Here is a 19556-nt window from a genome sequence, read left to right as displayed (position 1 = left end):
AACCACTGTGGAGGGTTTGCTCATTGGATGGGGAAACCATTTGAGTAATCTGGAAAAGTTAGCTGAAGCGTGATAGATTTCAAAGTCCGGAAGACCCAATCGCCCCCCCCCCCAAAGAGCTTAGCACTTTGTATCTTAGTCTGGAGGGGTGATGTTGCCATAGAAATTTGATCGCCATGGAGCGCAGTGCTTGGAAGAAGGCTGCCGGCAGAGTCACAGGGGGAGCCTGGTATAAGTATAATAATTTTGGGAGAATATCCATTTTGAGGACCAAACCATGGTATCTTAAGATGGTGCCATGATTCTAGGGATTGCCTGATTTTGGTCAGTAGAGGGCTGAAATTCAGGGACTAAGTTATGCAAATCTGGTATTTCTGTCCCCAGGTATTTTAATTGATTTAGACTGCCAGTGAAAAGGGAAATTATTTTGGATCATGGTTAGAGTAGGAGCTGGTAAAGAAATGTTCAGAGTTTCAGTTTTGGCTCAGTTTACTGTGAGAACCGAAGCGCTGAAGTTCTTGTAAGAAGGAGGGAATACTAATATGGGGTTGCATGACGTATATCAGCAGATCATCCACGAATAGAGAAAGCTTGCATTGAGCCGAGGGTGTGCCATGGATAGAATCATTGTTGCGTATGGCATGTGCCAGATGTTCTATAGTTATGACAAATAATGGTGACCAGAGACAACTTTGTCTGGTCCCATTTATTTATCTAGAACACTTCAGATTGTTATCCATTGGCTGAGACCCTCCCCAAGGGATTGGAATACAGTGACCTGATGATGGTTTCATCCTGTCAAATGCTTTTTCTGCATCACAAGCCAATAGACAGGTGAGGATGTGTTGTACGTTGTGCATATGAGATTAATTGGAGTCTTTTTCTTGTTATACCTAGCCTCCCGACCAGGGATAAAATTGACTTGATCGCTCTGTATCGGGTTTGGAAGTAAAGGGGCTACACCGTTCGCAATAATTTTAGGTCCACATTCAGACTTGAAATGAGTCTATAGTTGCTGCAACTCGTGTGATCTTTTCCTGGTTTGGGGATAACTGCTATTTGTGCTTGAATTAACTGGGACAGCAAAGGATGAGTCTCAACTATCTCCTTAAATACCTGTGCCATCATCGGGGCTAGAAGAGGGTCTTATAAAAGCGGGGCGTGTACCCATCCAGGCCCAAACTTTTGCCAGTTTTTTTTTAAGGCACTTGATTACAGATAGAAAATCCAAGGTAGTGATTGGCTTTTCTAGTTATTCAAGAGTGCTATGTGGGATCTCGGGCAAAGTGTCCTTTTATGCATTTAGCAATTCCTGACAAGTCTTTGAGGGGAGTGCCAAGGCTCCATGGGGTGGGGGCAAGTTTATTGTTGGTAGAGGTGCGGATATGGGAAATGTGTAGCTTTTATTGTCTCGGGTGAATAAGCAGTACCAAGTGTTTGCCACCTTTTATTGGCTTGAGTATATTACAGGCGTCTCGCTTTGTCATGTGCTGTCAAGGAGCGCTCTGTCGGCAATCATAGGAGATCTCTTCTTGCGTTGGATAGCTCTGCCAGGGTTATAGGATCTAGAGTGCACTTATATGATGCCTCTAGAGAAGAGATGAGGGCAAACAGGCGTTTGATATCCATTGTGCGGACATGGTTCAACAGAGATCCATGTTGGATGAAGACTCCACGCAAAACGCATTTCAGAGCTTCCCATTTGATCATAGGGGGAGTCGTGTCTGCAGTATGGGTTTGTATGAGGTCCCCAATAGCTTTAGAGATCGCAGTCATGCTAGCTAAGGCTGTGAGCAGATTGCCGTTTTGTCGCCAAGCTTGTCTACGTGTAGGGAGGGGTAGCCTACCCAAAGATAGATGCACTGAAGTGTGATCAGACCATACTTTAAGTCCAATAGTGGAGGAAGGATTGAAATCCAAAAGTGACCATAAGAGGAAAACATAATCGATTCTACTATATGAACCGTGTGGTGAAGAGAAAAACGTGTAGTTTTGTGGGATGAAGTACCCTCCAGCCATCTACCAGGGAGAGACTGGAAAAGACAGAGCATATCTTAGTTATTGTGGTAGGAGAAATGTGTGTCTTACCAGTGGAAGAGTCCAGTCTTGGTATAAGGGGAATATTCAAATTCCCCCCCCCCATCAAGTTGAGGGTCCCAAAAGCTTCCAAATGCATAACTCCCAACTGTCCCTGATTTTGAGGGGCTGTCCCTGATTTGAAAGTCTCCTCTTTCCTCCTCATCTGTCCCTCATTTTGGTTTGATCTGCATAGTTGTATATAAGGTACACTATCAAAAAGTGTTTTTCCCAGTGCTAAACTTTTCATCCAATGTCTAAATTGCTACATTTGTAAATTACAAAGGCCAGTATAAAGGAATAGTAGTGGTAAAAAAAGCACTTATGGGCTTAAAGTGGTTAAGCCACCATCTATCTCATCCTTATATCACCCCCTCTGTCAGATAAAAAGCTGCATCCTAGTGTCTGTGCTTTATTAAAAAAAAGATTTTTACCTGTTTCTTACAGCGATAAGGTGACTCCAGGCTCTCGGCTCTCCCCGTGTGATGTCTCCAGTAGGTGGAGCCGAGATTTCCCTGCTGAAGTTAGCCGGGGAGGAGCTGAGAGCCTGGAGTCATGTGATCGCTGGAAGATACTGCTAAAATAGGTAGAAATTATGTATTTATTATTTATTTTAATTTTTTTAATATATAAAGCATAGGCACTAGGATGCAGCTTTTTATCTGACAGAGGGATGATGTACAGATCAGTTAGTTTTGAAGCAGTGGGGAGAGGAGCAGATCAGCGAAAGTGAGAGATGGCAGGCAGGGAGGGGAAGGGGGAGGAGGACAGTGGAGACAGGAGAGCTGCAGATAGCAGCATATGACGGAGGCATATACGCTGACAATGGTGTCGGGGCTCAGCAACCCTGATATATCGGAGTCAGCTGGGTATTTCAGGTGATACAGGGGGCCAAAATACACAGCACAAGCATTGTGCTGTATAACATGCTTTAAAGGAAGAGGATCTTTATTTTTTATATATTAGGGATGCACCGAAATTTCGGCCGCCGAAACATATCGGCCGAAAATGCCCTTTTCGGCAATTTGCCGAAAGGGAAAAACGGCCGAAAATGGGGCGGGGCCTGGGGCAGAACCCCGCCCCCGCCCCTGGTGCCTCCCATGATGGGGGTGAATAGCGCAGGACTGATGCAGCCAGTGATGTCCCTCCCTCTGCAGTGAAGAGAGCCGTTTGGTTGAATAGAGCGCCGGGAACATCACAGCTAATAGCTGTGTGTTCCCCGTCGTGCGCCGTCACACACAGCCCCTCCCCCTTGTCCGGGGAACTTTGATAGACAGATCACCTGTCCAGATTGGACGGGTGATCTGTCTATCAAAGTGCCTGGACAAGGGGGAGGGGCTGTGTGTGATGGCGCACGACGGGGAACACACAGCTATTGAAATTAAAGCTGTGATGTTCCCGGCGCTCTATTCAACCAAACGGCTCTCTTCACTGCAGAGGGACATCGCTGGCTGCATCAGTCCTGCGCTATTCACCCCCATCATGGGAGGCACCAGGGGTGGGGAGGGGGCAACACTGGCTGCATCACAGGGGGCAACACTGGCTGCATCACAGGGGGCAACACTGGCTGCATCACAGGGGGCAACACTGGCTGCATCACAGGGGGCAACACTGGCTGCACTTATCTCTTTTATCAGGTCGCCAGTCTCTGACCACCTCCTGTACCGTGTCGCCAGTCTCTGACCACCTCCTGTACCATGTTCTCTGTCTCTGACCATCTCCTGTACCATGTCCCCAGCCTCTGACCACCTCCTGTACCATGTCCCCAGCCTCTGACCACCTCCTGTACCATGTCCCCAGCCTCTGACCACCTCCTGTACCATGTCCCCAGCCTCTGACCACCTCCTGTACCATGTCCCCAGCCTCTGACCACCTCCTGTACCATGTCCCCAGCCTCTGACCACCTCCTGTACCATGTCCCCAGCCTCTGACCATCTCCTGTATAAAAATATTTTTTGAAAACAGTCATTTTCGGTATCGGTGCTGTTTCGGTTTCGGTTTTCGGCCTAGTGTATTTTTCATTTTCGGTATCGGTTTCGGCACCAAAAAACCCATTCGGTGCATCCCTAATATATATATATATATATATATATATATATATATATATATATATATATATATATATATATTTATTTTTGTACAATTCTCTATTTGGGGGTGGCATGGCAGGGGGGTCTGTCCTATGCCTACATACTTTTGCCAACAGGTGTCCCTCATTCCCATTTCAGAAAGTTGGGAGTATGCAAACACACTGTCACAAGGAGAGGAAGTTGAGCTGTTCCCGATTTGGGATGATATATATCAGCAATTGTAAAGATAGTCTGCATTAATTTTAACTTTAGAAACAAATATCTGCCCAAGGGGTCGGTCAGTACAGGAATCTAAAATTTCTAGAGTAAAGGAGCTGTGGAATGCAATTGCGACACCCCTAGATCTGGCTGAGGGGTTCGTGCTACGCTACCAAGTATTAAAATGCTTGTTTGGGGGGACAGTACAGAGTTTGAACGAAAGTGCTTTTCCTCAAGCAGTAAGATCTGAGTACCAGATTTGTGAAAATGATATAAGAGCTGTCTGTTTCTCTGGGGTATTTAAATCCTTGGCAGCTAAGTGAGGATATCTGGAGGGCTATGGGGGATGCCATGGTCCATAGTGTATGGAGATACAGTGTTTTTTGGGGCTTACCTTTACTGCATCTTGGCACACCTAATTCGGGCAGGTAAAAGGATGGTAAGGAGGAGAGGGGGAGCAGAATAGGGAGGGAAGAAAGGATTAGAAGGGTACAGAAGGCAGTACAAATGGCCGCATGAACCACAATTCTAAGGCAGGCATATAAACAATTAAAACCGCCTGTGTGCTTGGTATCATGGTGCGAGGGAGTCCACTGTAATGATGTATTGTGCCAGAGCAATGTAAATAAGGAAGACAGTACTCACAAAGGAGGGGAAACTACTCCCTCTAGTGACCATGCAGAAAAATTGCAGTGGTCAGTATAAATATCTCTAAAACGATTACTGAAAACGGAGGCAATGAAGGCTCTGTAAACACATATACAGGGCTACCCACCCTAGACTATACATAAAAAGTGCAATAACAGATGTGTAATTACAAATAATGTGGGCTGACTCCCCTAGGACCAATAGCGGCAAACTCGAACAAGAGTATGACAATACTAGAGGTCGACCGATATATCGGCCAATATTTGGCGGTTTTTTTTTTTTTTTTTTTTTTTTTTAATTAATTGTGCTGATAAAAAGGCCGGTATGCAACTTGCAAATGACTTCTGTAATAGAAGTCAATGCAAGTTGCCTGAGTCTTCAGTGAAGTGACTTGTTTCCTCTCTGGGCAGTCTGCCAAGAAAAGAGCAAAGAGATACAGTGTTTACACTTATGAAAACTGAGCTCTGTGTGTGAGTTTAACCATTTTAAAGACTAAATCTTTTCTGACACTTGTTGCTTACAAGTAAAAATCCTGTATTTTCTGCCAGAAAATCACTTGGAACCCCCAAAAATTATATATATATATATTTTTTTTTAGCAGAGACCCTAGGGAATAAAATAGCGGCTGTTGCAATATTTTATGTCACACGGCATTTGCCCAGGGATCTTTCAAACGCAAGTTTTTTTTTTTGAAAAAATACACTAATTAAACAAAAAAAAAGTAAAGTTAGCCAATTTATTTATTTATTTTTTGTCCAAAAGTTTTGATTACCTGTTTTTGTGTATATATTTTTTTAATAGTTTTTTTGTTTTGTTTTTTATCTAAATTATACAAGTGAACTGATTGGAGGTTTGTTTTAATAAATGTTTAAATGTAAGAAATTTGCTGTATCACTTATTACTTAAAGTGGGGTATCCCCTAAAAAAAAAAAATTTAAAGTCAGCAGCTACAAATACTGCAGCTGCTGGCTTTTAATAATCGGACACTTACCTGTCCCGGGTTCCAGCGATGCGGGGGAACGAAGCCCCCCCCTCGCTCCCCGCTCCGCTCGCGGCGCCGTCATGCATACTGTGGGCACCCGGCTGTGGCTTCACAGCCGGGCACCCACTGCGCATGCGCGAGCGGCGCAGGGCGCCGTGATACGCCGTACAGTCACCTGGGACACGTGACAGGTCCCAGGTGAATGTGCGGCGCGAGGGGAAGTGATGTCACCAGCCCGGGCAATGAAGAAGGCAGACTACGAGGGACCCCCTAGCAACCGGTATTTAGAGGTGAGTAAAAATTTTTTTTTTTGCCAATTATTTTTTTTTGATTTTTTTTAAGATTTTTAAGTGGTTTTATTTTTTGGGGGGCAACTCCACTTTAAGGCTGCTTTCACACTGGAGCTGGCAGGCGTTGACGGTAAAACACTGCTAGTTTTAGCGGCATTTTACCGTTATATTAGCAGCGCTAAACTTGAGGGTCTCAGCCAGCCGGGGATTTGGATGTATTGGAGTGAGCGTGTTTCTTCTTTGCTTGAGATTTCCATCCATCCAGTCGACAAGAGTAGACCAGGAGCCGCAGCCTTAAGGGGGCCAATTGGGGATGGAAATTTGAGGCAGTTGAAAAGTTCCCAGGAAATTGGCCAGGTCTACAAGCGTGCGGGAGATTGCAGATTTACCATTGTAAGATGCAGAGAGTTGGAATGGGAAGCCCCAACTGTATTTCATCCTCTTGACTTGCAAGGCATCTGTAACAAGTTTAAGGGCTTTTTTCATAGTCGGTCTGCTTGGAGAGATCAGTAAGCAGCATGACCGGGGTTTCATTAAAGAGAATGCAGTCCTGCAACTTTGCCTGCATGATGTCGGCGTTGATTTTTAAAGTGGCTCCTGCAGATTACCTCTCGCGAATGCTGGATTAGGATTGCGGGGACTTGGGTATCTGTGAATACCGTCTATTTCAATTGCAGAATCTTTAGCCAGACCTAGGAGTTGATTGAATATTGCAGTAGCTGCAGTCGCTAGGTCTTTGGTTTCCACTGATTCAGGCAACCCCTTTATGCGGATATTGTAGCGACGGTTTCTATTCTCTTGGTCATCCAGACCTTAGAAGAGTTGCTGAATCTGTACAGTGTGTTTCTGCAGGATCACCTCATGCTCATTGAGTTTAGTGACAGAGTCCTCCACAGTGTGCTCAATATCCTCTATGCAGTGTCCTATATCCCTGCGGAGGTCAGTCAGTTTCTGCTTGCATGATCATTCCAGTCTGCTACCTGCACGTGCCCATCGGGAGGAGAAGGAGCTGAAAGGGCTGTTGGTAGAGCTGTGGAATGGAGCGGCCAAAGCGGGAGCTCTGAGGAGACACTTCCTATCTTGCCATGCGCAAAGCCATGCTTTCGTCAATGATTAGATTTGATTCCGCAATGCATCACTATTGCTGCCCATGGTTTGCATTAAAAAAAATAAAAAATTTCAAGCAGTCAACTCCCCCCAGCCCCCCCCCCCCCCCTCTTTTCTTTTTTTTTTTTTCTTTTTTCATCTGCTGTTAAACAAAAAAACCCTGCATGTCTCTACACAGTAGACAACAGTATTTATTCAGAACAGTAAATACAAAATGGCACAGCCCCCTTTTACATTCCACAGCCCCCCTGCACTCCCAGGAGACCCCATCCTCCTGGGACAGCCCTGCCAGCGTACTCTAACGTTAAAAAATAATCATTTCATGGATCCTTCCTACTGTGTAAGTGTCGATGTAAACCAGTGCCTCTAAATACCTTATTATAGCCGTTCTTTCATGGCCGGTCATATGACTGCTCTCCTTCTCTGATCTAAAGCTACAGCCGAAGGAGGAGGAGGAGAGCGGTCGGTGGAGGTCACATGACTGGCCATGAAAGAATGGAGATAATTTATTTAGGCATTGGTTTACATTGACCCTGACAGAGTAGGAGGGATCCATAAACGGAAGGGCTGGTAGTGATTTATTTTTATTTTTTTTACTTTAGAGTTCATTGCCAGGGCAGTCCCAGGAGGGACTGGGCGTGCCGAGATGACGTAATTTGTGGAATCGCGATGCAGCCGCTCTCTGCATCGATGCAGAATCATTCAGGGCTGCATCTCATTTCATCAATTCCACAATTATTTTCAACACCCCTACACTTAACACACATTTAACCCCTGGATCACCCTAGATGTTAACCCCCTTCCCAGTCAGTGTCAATAATATGACAATGTATAGTGTTAACTTCGATCAGTGTATTGGTGTCACTGGTAATGTAAGTGGCAGTTAGTCAATTCCACCCCGTCGGTGTGTGTGTATGTATGTATGTATATATGTGTGTATATATATATATATATATATGTGTGTGTGTGTGGTGTGTGTGTATATGTATGTGTGTATATATATATATATATATATATATATATATATATATATATATATATATATATAAATTTATTACATTTCATATTTACGTTCTTCTCTTCTAAGAGAAAATGATAGTGTAGGAGAAAGCAAGTACAACTGACTCGCAGCAGTCATGTGTCATGCTCCCGATTGTTGGTACGAGACTAGTAACTGTAGGTGGCAGCTGGTCTCCATGCTGGGAGCATACTATGGAGCATGTTTCCAGCACAAACACTGATGCACATATATGTAGTGTCTCAGAAGAAGACGCACCTCTATGAAGCTGCATATCTGTATTACATGGGTGTCAAAAGGTTAAGGCCAAACTTTTATGTTTTAAATTGGCTGAATAATCTCTTTGTGCATTGAAGTTATGGGAAGGCCTACATTTTAGTTGTTTTAAGAAAGCAGAAGAAGTAAATCATCCTCCTAGGGTGTTCTTTGTAAGAACTGCAGCAGTCTGAGCCAGAGCTATGCAATTTACAAGGAGAATGTTTGAACAGCTCCAGCTCTGATTGGCAGGCCATAGATTATGCAATTTTCTTTCCATTAACCATGGATTGAAAGAAAGAAAATTGCTCCATTCCCTCATCAACACTGTCAATGTTGATGGGGGAATCCCTCCTGCAATGCTTTTGTGTTCTACTAACAGGGAGACTTTCTTTTGGTATTTGATCACCTCCCTCTGTTTTTATTTTTTGCGCTATAAATAAAAAAAAAAGTGACAATTTTGGGGAAAAAACAATATATTTTTGCTATAATGAATATCCCCAAATTTTTTTATTTTTTTTTTTAAAACACTTTTTTCTTCATCTCTGTGTGTGTGTTGTATATGTATAATATAATTTTTCTTCTACATATTTTTGGTAAAAAAAAATCACATTGAGCACACATTGGTTGGTGCAAAAGTTAGTGTCTACAAACTATGGGAAAGATTGATGGCATTTTTATGAAAAAAAAAAAATTGTATTAGTAATGGTGGCGATCTGCGAATTTTTATTATTTTTTTTGCAGTACTGCGACGTTGTGAGGGACAGATCAGACACTTCTGACATGTTTTTGGAACCATTGACATTTATACAGCGATTAGTCAGTGCTATAAATATGCACTGATTATTGTGTAAATGTCATTGGCAGGGAAGAGGTAAACACTAGGGAGCGATCAAGGGGTTAAATGTGTTCCCTAGTTAGTGTTTCTAACTGTATGGGGATAGGACTGACTGGGGGAGGAGACATATTGTTGTTCCTACTTACTAGGAACAAACCATATTTCTCCTCTCCCCTAACAGAACAGGGGATTTGTGTGTTTATACACACAAATCCCCGCTCTAGCTCGTTCCTGCAATCGCAGGCGGGGGCGCACGCTTCCGGCGGGTCTTAACGGGGGGAAAACTTACCCGTACGGCGATTCGCAGGAATGTGCCACTTAGCCGATGTGTATCGGCATGAGCCGGTCGGCAAGTGGTTACTGTGTGTTTTTTTTATTTATTATTTTATTTTATTTTTTCTGGATTTGTGGTTGATATTTTGTCTCTAGTTTACAATACACCTTTGATAAAAATTATAGACCCTTTGTTTCTTTGTAAGTGGGCAAACTTACAAAATCTGCAGGGGATTAAATAATTTTCCACAATGTATATTAAAAAACAAAACCAAAAAAAAAACTTTAAATCAGTTGTATTTAACGATATTCATACTGTGCCTCACAAGTTCAAACCAGCGCCGTTTTCAAACCTTGCCTTTATCTCTCCAATTCTGAAAACGCCACACCACATCAGTGCATGCCCTGCAATATAGGAACATACTATGAGCCCTTGTACACACGATCGGACACATTCTGACAACCAAATCCTTTTTGATTTTGTCTGACGGATTTTGTCCGAAACTGTTGCATACACATGGTCGGACAAAGTTGTTGGAAAATCCGACTATACATAACCTGATGATGTTATTTAGTTATGATGGGACTACGTTCAGGCTAGTAGCCAATAGCTTTGGTCTAGGAATTTGTTCTGAGCATGCATGGCACTTTGTCCGTCGGAGTAGACCTCACATGATCGGAGCATTTTGTCTGAAAATTTTACGGACAAGTTGGAAAACTTGGTCCGTCGGATACTCGTCCGATAGAGACCACATACAGTCGGATTATCCGACAAAACGGTCCGATGGGACACATTCCGTCGGAATCTCTGACCATGTGTACAAGGGCTTATGCAGGCCATACATGGTCGAATTTCGAACAAATTTTCTTTTCAAAATCAGAATTTATTTCTATTTTTTTTTTCTTTGTTGCCACCATTGATTTTTTGAAATTCGGCCGACCAAGCCTTCAATTTCACCTTGTGTTGCTACAGAAAAGATTTTTCTTGGCCGGGAATCATCTTTTCTCTCTGTAAATTTTCTTTTCTTATCACATTTCTCGCACGATTCTCCCATCATTGATTAGAAAATTGTTTGTTTTTCAAAAAATTTCCAACATGTCCGATTCCTCAAATTTTATTTCTGTACGAAAATTGGCTGTTGCTGCAGCCCATTAATGGTGCGAAATTCATACGAAAATTCTTAGATATGATTTTCGAAAGAAAATTCTTTCGAAATTCGAACCGTGTATGGCCGGCATTAGTGTATTACTAGATTTAGTACAACCAGATCTTGGCGGATACATTGCATCTTTCTCTGCAGTCCTGAAGGAAAGCGTGAGAACTGATCTTGCAGCAGAATTTTGAGAAAATATTAAAGCTGTTCTAAATGTTTCTAGCTTGAACTGTATACCAGGTGACCAAAAACCTTAAAAAAAAATAAAATAAAACGAACAAACCTATGAAAATGTATTGTGCATAAGACCTGCCTGTCTGCAAGAGATTTATTGCATCAAAAGCATTTAAAGAAATCTTATGCTTGAATGAGAAGTTGTCTGTGTGGTTAGGATAATTTCTGACAACAGAAGTCCCCATAGACTTTCTAGGGGACGATTACTTCAGTTAAAATGATACAGAGCTCAGGGACTGGGAATGTGGTGACACGCTGGGGAAAACAAAGATATATAAAAGCATCAAATCCAACAAAGAACACTGTAAGCAACAGGCTTAAATGTACCTCCCATACTTCTATACACACATATATACCTGCTGGACTCTTTATACTTTTTAAGTGTTGAGTTTTCTGAGTTACTCAACTGAGGCAAAAAAAAAAATTAAGTCCACCTTACTAAAGCATTGGTAAATGATTACTATTCTTATGATTACTATAATTAATACTATTTTGTTTTTAACATGGGAGTTCAACCTGTGGCCCAAAATTCTGCCATTTTGACATGCTCTGTATTGAAATTTCTGAAAAGTCCTATAGATGGAAAAGATTTGTGTTCATATATAGTGGTGTACATATTGGTAATCCACTTAAAGTGGGGTACCCCCTAAAAAAAAAAAAATTAAAAGTCAGCAGCTACAAATACTGCAGCTGCTGGCTTTTAATAATCGGACACTTACCTGTCCCGGGTTCCAGCGATGCGGGGGAACGAAGCCCCCCCCTCGCTCCCCGCTCCGCTCACGGCGCCGTCATGCATACTGTGGGCACCCGGCTGTGGCTTCACAGCCGGGCACCCACTGCGCATGTGCGAGCGGCGCAGGGCGCCGTGATACGCCGTACAGTCACCTGGGACACGTGACAGGTCCCAGGTGAATGTGCGGCGCGAGGGGAAGTGATGTCACCAGCCCGGGCAATGAAGAAGGCAGACTACGAGGGACCCCCTAGCAACCGGTATTTAGAGGTGAGTAAAAAAATTTTTTGCCAATTATTTTTTTTTGATTTTTTTTTAAGAATTTTAAATAGTTTTATTTTTTGGGGGGCAACTCCACTTTAAGGTCCACCACATAGGAGTTTTACTGCTTCTAGGCGGTACCTCTGCGCCAGATCGCGTATATATTCGTGATCCGGCTCTTCCGAATAGGGGACGTACATGCGCGCCACTGGCAGCTCGCTCGTCCTGTGAGCCCAGTGGCAGGTACCGCAGACTCGATGTTCGCCGGCACCCGCCGATCATCGAGCAGGATGGCGATCTGCCTATGTAAACAAGGCAGATCGCCGTTCTGACAGAAGGGAATGCATGAATCTTGTGTCTCAAAGCAGAAAATTTCATTTTCTTCAACCCTCTGTTTGCCACTATTTCTGGACAGCTTGGTCTTTTATAGTAAGTTGGAAAACAACGGACTTACTAGCAGGATCAACAGGTAATGAAAATGGATAATTGGGGGGGACAAAAAAAACCTGACTGCTTTGTTATTGCGATTAACAGACTACATCATACTTATTTTATATTTTGTCCATCGTTTACACTTTAAAGCTGAACTCCCTCTTTTGTTAGACTTTACAAAGTTTGTTTGGCGCAGCGGGACTAATGTGAGTCCGCTGGATGTGCGGTATAAACTGTATGTAGCTGAGGCCTGGGTTCAAGCTGAGGCTTCCTGTCTTCTACCCGGAACACAGCGATGCTCATCCATTCAGAGAAAGCAATGTATTCTAACAATAAATACAAAGCTTCCTCTGAGTGGTCAGAGGCTGTGACATCATCAGCCCACCTCTCTGACTTAGTCAGAGGAAGCTTTGTATTCATTGCTAGAATACACCACTTTCTCTGAATGGCTGAGCACTGCTGTGATAGACTCTTCTGTGTTTTGGGTATAAGACAGGAAGCCTCGACTGGAACACAGCGCAGTATACTGTATGAAGTCTCCGCTACATACAGTGAATACCGTACATCCTGCGGCCTCATATGTTAGTGAGGGACATAGTTTGTTTGGGTCACGCTGTAAAGTCTAACAAAAGATGGAGTTCAGCTTTAATGCTGATCAATAGTTCCAAGGAAAATACGTTTCTCTTTATTTAGGGTTTTCACATGTCCGGTGCGAATTGTATGTCCACTTTTACCTCAAATATGTGTTCTGCGGTTCAGGTGCATTTTTTGATGCCGTTATGATGCAAATTTGCAAGGCTCAGGACCGGAGTTTTGTCACAGCTGCGATTTCAGTGTTGGTCAGATACATAGTAGACAAAGGGTGTCAACTTTTTGTAGAATGAGAGCAATCTGTGCTGAAATCCTGAACACACCTGTGATACAGAAGCGTTCTCATAGATTTCGGTGAGCATGGAATTCGCACCTGAACCGCACCGCAGTGCTAAAAAAATGCACAGGACTCTAAATTTGGGCATATATGTGAATATTGTCAATGGAAATCTATGTTCTTGCAGGTCATGTTAATCGGATGAGGTTCAAAACACATCCAGTTTGCAAATATGTGAACTGAGCCTTATGGTACTAGACAAAGTGTTGGGAAAACGCTGGGATATGAGAGATCTGTGTGTATCCTAATTTGGTAAAATTATCTGCTAGGTATTGTTGGTTTAAACCCCCTTGGTATTTATGCAGGGTGCAGACGTGAGCAGGTGGCGGTTCTTTCTATTGGGATTGTACCTACTATAAGCTGAGTTTTGTGTGTGTGTGTGTGTGTGTGTGTAGGGGGGGGGGGGCTGATTGCTTCTGAATGAAAGAAATTAGGAGCTTTACCCATAGAGGGGAAGATATTCAGTATGTACACCTTCTTCTTTTTTTTTTTTTTTTTTTGTGTGTTTTCCATGACTATGCGACAATAACTAACATTGATCATTTTAGAAAACAAAAAGAACTAGAAGAGATTGAGAAGGAGAATAAGCGTAAAGAGAAGATCAGACGAAAGGAGGATAAACAACGAGAACGAGAAGCTCGCAAACACAAGAAAAAGCTGCAAAAACTGCAAGCGGAGGAGCAAAAGAGATTGCAGGAGAAAATCCGATTTGAAGAGAGAAAGCTCCTATTGTCTCAGAGGAATTTGCAGTCCATCAGGTTAATTGTAGAGCTTCTAAGCAGAGTGAAGGTGAGCGAGTGGTTTCTGTTCTTACATAATGGATTTAAAGAACCGGCTAATTCGTGGTCTGCTTCTACAATCGCCAGGCTATTGTCTTTAAGATCGTACAATGCTATGAAAGCCGCTCATGATGATTAATCTGATTTGATGCACTTTTTGCTGGTAATAAGGAATCTGTATTGATGTAAAAAAAAAAAAAAATGTTTTTCATTTTAGTATAGAATACACACACACACACACACACACACACACACACACACACACACACACACACACACACACACACACACACACACACACACACACACACACACACACACACACACACACACACACATGTGTGTGTGTGTTTACCAGTTGCAGACACACCTGTCCCTCTTTTCTAGCACAGATGGGTATGCATTTCATTAGTCTAGAGAGGCTTCCACTAAGCATGCAAGTAGTGGGCGATAGGCCTGTGTCATAAATGCACCCGTAATAAATGTTCAATTTATAAAAGTAAGATTTGCACACAAAAAAGCACCATGTTTCAAACTAAAGCCTATAAAAAAAAAATATATTTAAATTGACCAAAAGCAGAATAATTTATCTCCTAATTGAATTCAGTACTTAGGAATTTATGCATTTTATTAAAACAAATCTCTACATTTGCTGGAAAATGTTATTTAAAGTTCTAGTTAAACTTTATACCTTTACCTTGTATGTTTGTGTGTGTGTGCTTTTTTTTTTTATTTTTTATTTTTTTTCATGAGCTAGTATGCATTGCATACTAGCACATTATGAAAGACTTGCCTTGAAACGATGCCCACCAGCGGTGCACTGTCGCTGATGCCAAGGCTTCCATCTTCCCTCGATCTTCCTTCCGGGTTCGTGGGTTGCGGCCATTTGAATGCGCATGCATGGGAGTCACGTCTGTGGCATAAAGCTCTGAAGAACAGTACAGGTACGCCGCTCCCTCAGAGCGCATGTGCCAGTGATGCCACCAGCTGCTGCTCCATAGAGTGTCTCTTAAACAGTGTAGTTTAGGAGGTATTCATTTTTTTTTTTTGCACAGTTAAGCTTTATTATAAGCATACCTGTAGGTCAAAATACAGACTTTACTACCACTTTAATGTGTACAGGATATAATTGTTACACAAGACATTTTGCAGTTTAGGCTGGCTTCACACCTTTGCATGGGGGCAGTACATGATCGGCGCTTGCCATGTTGAATGGCACCCCAATGTGCCTGGCACATGTACCCCCAATACACTTGCATTGCAGTTCAGCACAACACACTAATGGTAAGCTGTGCAGTACATTAAAGCAGTAGAAAACTCTGCTTTTGAACTTATGAGACTTACCTGTAGGTACAGTGAATATTGCAGTGTTTCAGAGATATTCACACTGGAAGGTGTGGTATATCTCTGCCGTCCATGCAGAGCTCTGTGCCATAAACCGTTACTCACATGTGCAGGAGTGATGTCATTGCGGCTCAGCCAGCCAAAGGACTGGAGCTAGTGATCCCAAAAGGAAGACCGGGGGAAGATGGAAGCCCTATCAACAGTGACTGCTCACCACTTGAGGGCTTCGTTCTCAGGAAAGATTTCATAATGTACTATGGGATGCATGCTAGCACATATTATTATTATTATTATTATTATTATTATTATTATTATTATTTTTTATTTTTTTTTCTTGCATTGTGTTGCATTGGCAGCCTATTGAAAGTGAATACTGCACTTAACATGTTCATTACTACAATATTGCGATTTTGATGTGTTTTGCATTTTTAATGTTTTTTTAGGCAAATAGGAAAGTATAACAGTTCTGCTTTACACTCTCTGGCACTCAAGTAGCATCAAAGTAGTGCAGGAGCCTTTCCGTATTTGGAGATGAAATCTCTTCTCCTCTAGACGTAAAGAGTGCCCCCTTGTCCTCTTTGTTGACTTTAAAGTGAATAACTCGACACCAAGTTCCCTATATGGACCCCTTTATATATTTGTACATGTTGATCAAATCCCCCCTTAATCTCCTCTTATCAAGAGTGAATAAATTCAGTTCCTCTAATCTTTCCTCATAGCTGAGTTGCTCCATGCCTCTTATCAGTTTGGTTGCCCTTCTCTGCACTTTCTCCAGTTCCCCGATATCCTTTTTGAGAACTGGTGCCCAAAACTGAAAGGCATATTCCAGATGAGGTCTTACTAATGATTTGAACAGGGGCAAAATGATATCTCTCTCTCTGGAGTACAAACCTCTCTTAATACAGGAAAGGACTTTGCTCGCTTTGGAAACCGCAGCTTGGCATTGCATGCTATTATTGAGCTTATGATCTACCAAAACCCCCAGATCCTTCTCCACTGTGGATTCACCCAGTTGTACTCCCCCTAGCGTGTATGATGCATGCATAGTCTTAGCCCCCAAGTGCATAACCTTACATTTCTCAACATTAAACCTCATCTGCCACATAGTCGCCCAATTAGACCGAGCATTGAGGTCGGCTTGTAAATTGGTGACATCCTGTAAGGACGTTATTGCACTGCATAGCTTGGTGTCATCTGCAAAGACGGAAATGTTACTCTTGATCCCAGACCCAATATCATTTATAAAGATATTAAAAAGCAAGGGTCCCAGCACTGAACCTTGGGGTACACCACTCATAACCTTAGACCATTCAGAGTAAGAATCATTAACCACTACTCTCTGAATTCTGTCTTTTAGCCAGTTTTCTATCCATCTACAAACTGATATTTCCAAACCTGTAGACTTTACCTTACACATGAGCCGTGTGTGCGGAACTGTATCGAACGCTTTTGCAAAATCCAAATATATCATGTCCACTGCCACCCCTCTGTCCAAGGTTTTACTTACTGTACCACCTCATAAAAAGAAATCAGGTTTGTCTGACAACTTCTGCTGTCTGTTGCTCAAAATATTTTTTTCCTGCAAGAACTAGTCTATGTGGTCTTTTATTAATCCCTCCAGTATCTTCCCAACTATAGAAGTTAAACTAACGGGTCTATAATTACTTGGTAAAGACTTTGTTCCCTTTTTAAATATAGGCACCACATTGGCCCTGCGCCAATCCAGTGGAACTATTCCTGTCATTAATGAGTCCCTAAAAATTTGATACAATGGCTTTGAAATTACAGAGCTCAATTCTTTTAGGATCCGTGGGTGGATGCCATCAGGTCCTGGTGCTTTATCCACCTTTATTCTGTCCAAATATTTCTGGACCATATCACTTATGAGCCATTGTGGATTAGGGGCTGCGTCAGTACCACCCCCATTGTGGACATGAGCTCCCCCATGCTCCTTTGTATACACAGAGCTGAAGAAAGTATTTAAGTTATCCTTCTCTTTGTCCCCAGTCACCCACTCCAGATTATTTTGCAAAGGGCCTACATGCTCAGACTTAACCTTTTTACTATTAATATATTTGAAGAATTTTTTGGGGTTAGTCCTACTGTCTTTTGCAATCTTTCATTTTGAATTTTTGCATCCTTGATTTCCTTTTTACATATTCTGTTATATTCCTTGTAACATTTAAATGACACTAGTGTTCCTTCATTTTTATATTTTTTGAAAGCTCTTTTTTTTATAGTTTATAGCTTTTTTTAACTTTGGCCGTGAGCCACATCAGCTTTATTTTTAACCTTTTAAACGTATTGCCCATGGGAATATACTTTGCCGTGAGATCACAAACAAGCTTTTTGAAGAATTCCCATTTCTGTTTTGTGCCCATTGGTGCCAATATTCTCTCCCAGTCTAAGTCCTGGAGAGCAGCCCTCATCCTTGGAAAATTTGCTCTCTTGAAATTAAGTGTTTTTATCTTACCCGTATGTGATTTTTGCTTACAGCTAACATCAAATGAAATCATGTTATGGTCACTGCTACCCAGATGTTCCTTTATCTGAACATTAGTAATACGTTCTGCATGGTTTGAGATTACCAGGTCCAACAGAGCATCATTCCTAGTTGGGGGCCTCAATAAACTGTACCATAAAATTGTCCTGTAATAGGTTTACAAATTTTTGCCCTTTAACTGTCCCAGCAGTGCCATTACCCCAGTCAATTTCTGGGTAGTTAAAATCCCCCATTATTATCACTGTGTCAGCCCTTGCAGCCCTTTCTATCTGTGCAAGGAGCTGAGTCTCCACCTCCTCATTAACATTGGGTGGTCTATAACAAACTCCAACGATTAACTTTGAACTATGCGCATCTGTATGCAGTTCTACCCATAATGCCTCAGACTCATCACACTCTCCGCCCACCAGGTCCTCTTTCTCACTCGCTTTGAGATTATTTCTCACATACAGACAGACCCCTCCACCTTTCCTTTTTACTCTCTTTCCGAAAGAATGCATAGCCAGGAATATTAATAGCCCAGTCATGTGAGGAATGAAGCCAAGTTTCAGCAATACCGAGGGCTAGGGTTATTGTTTAATGTTGGGGTTAAGGGCTAGGGTTTAAGGCTATTGTTAAGGGCTAGGGTTAGGGTTTAATTTTAGGGTTAAGGGCTAGTGTTAGGGTTAAGGGCTGGGACTAGGGTTTAATTTTAAGGGATAGGATTAGGGTTAAAAGCTAGGGTTGGGGTAAGGGTTTTAAGGTTAGGGTTAGGGTTTAATGTTGGGCCTAAGGGCTAGGCTTAAATGATGGTGTTGGTGGTATTTGTTAAGGGTTAGAACGCTATCCCTAACAATTACTGCTAACCCCAATGATTTACCCCTAAGGCTACTTTCACACCGAGGTGCTTTACATGCGCTATAGTGCTAAAAATATCGCCTGTAAAGTGCCTCTCCTGTCACTCCAGTATGAAAGCCAGAGTTCTTTCACAATGGAGCGGTGTGCTTGCGGAACGTTAAAAAAAAGTCCTGCAAGCTGCATCTTCGAGGCGCTTTAGGAATGGTGTATACACCGCTCCTTAAGCACCCCTGTCCATTGAAATCAATGGCCAGTGCCTGCAAAGCTTCTCTGCAGCGGTGCTTGTGGGCGCTTTTAACCCTTTTTCGCCTGCTAGCGGGGGTTAAAAGTGCCCCGCTAGTGGCCCTAAAGCATCTAAAAATAGTGACGCTTTACTGCCATCGCCCCAGTGTGAAAGTGCCCTAACTCTAACCCTATTCCCCAACCCTAACATGTGACTTTGGACACAAGGTTCGTGCACTTACTTTGATGCTATTCGATTGCCAGAGATTGTAAAGTCGCACTACATGAACAGAACTGTCATACTTTCCTATTAAACAAAAAGAAAAATACCCAAACTGGTGGTGCTGCAGCAGCACA

At 42.5% G+C, this 19556-nt stretch overlaps 1 protein-coding gene across 2 annotated transcripts in view; it reads left to right on the top strand.

Annotated features, from left to right (window-relative positions):
- Window positions 1-19556, top strand: part of AKAP17A (A-kinase anchoring protein 17A) — a 34313-nt gene that overhangs the window by 8447 nt on the left and 6310 nt on the right. For both annotated transcript variants that reach the window (XM_077480792.1, XM_077480793.1), the window contains exon 4: window positions 14063-14303. In XM_077480792.1, coding sequence (XP_077336918.1) covers window positions 14063-14303 — 241 coding nt within the window. The remainder of the gene's footprint in view (window positions 1-14062; window positions 14304-19556) is intronic.

This window comes from Lithobates pipiens, unplaced genomic scaffold (assembly GCF_037356315.1).
Source record: "Lithobates pipiens isolate NorthernLeopardFrog02 unplaced genomic scaffold, aLitPip1_a1.2 Scaffold_16, whole genome shotgun sequence".
NCBI lineage: Eukaryota > Metazoa > Chordata > Amphibia > Anura > Ranidae > Lithobates > Lithobates pipiens.
The sequence above is the reverse complement of the archived record's forward strand: the minus strand, read 5'-3'. Positions and strand labels throughout refer to the sequence as shown.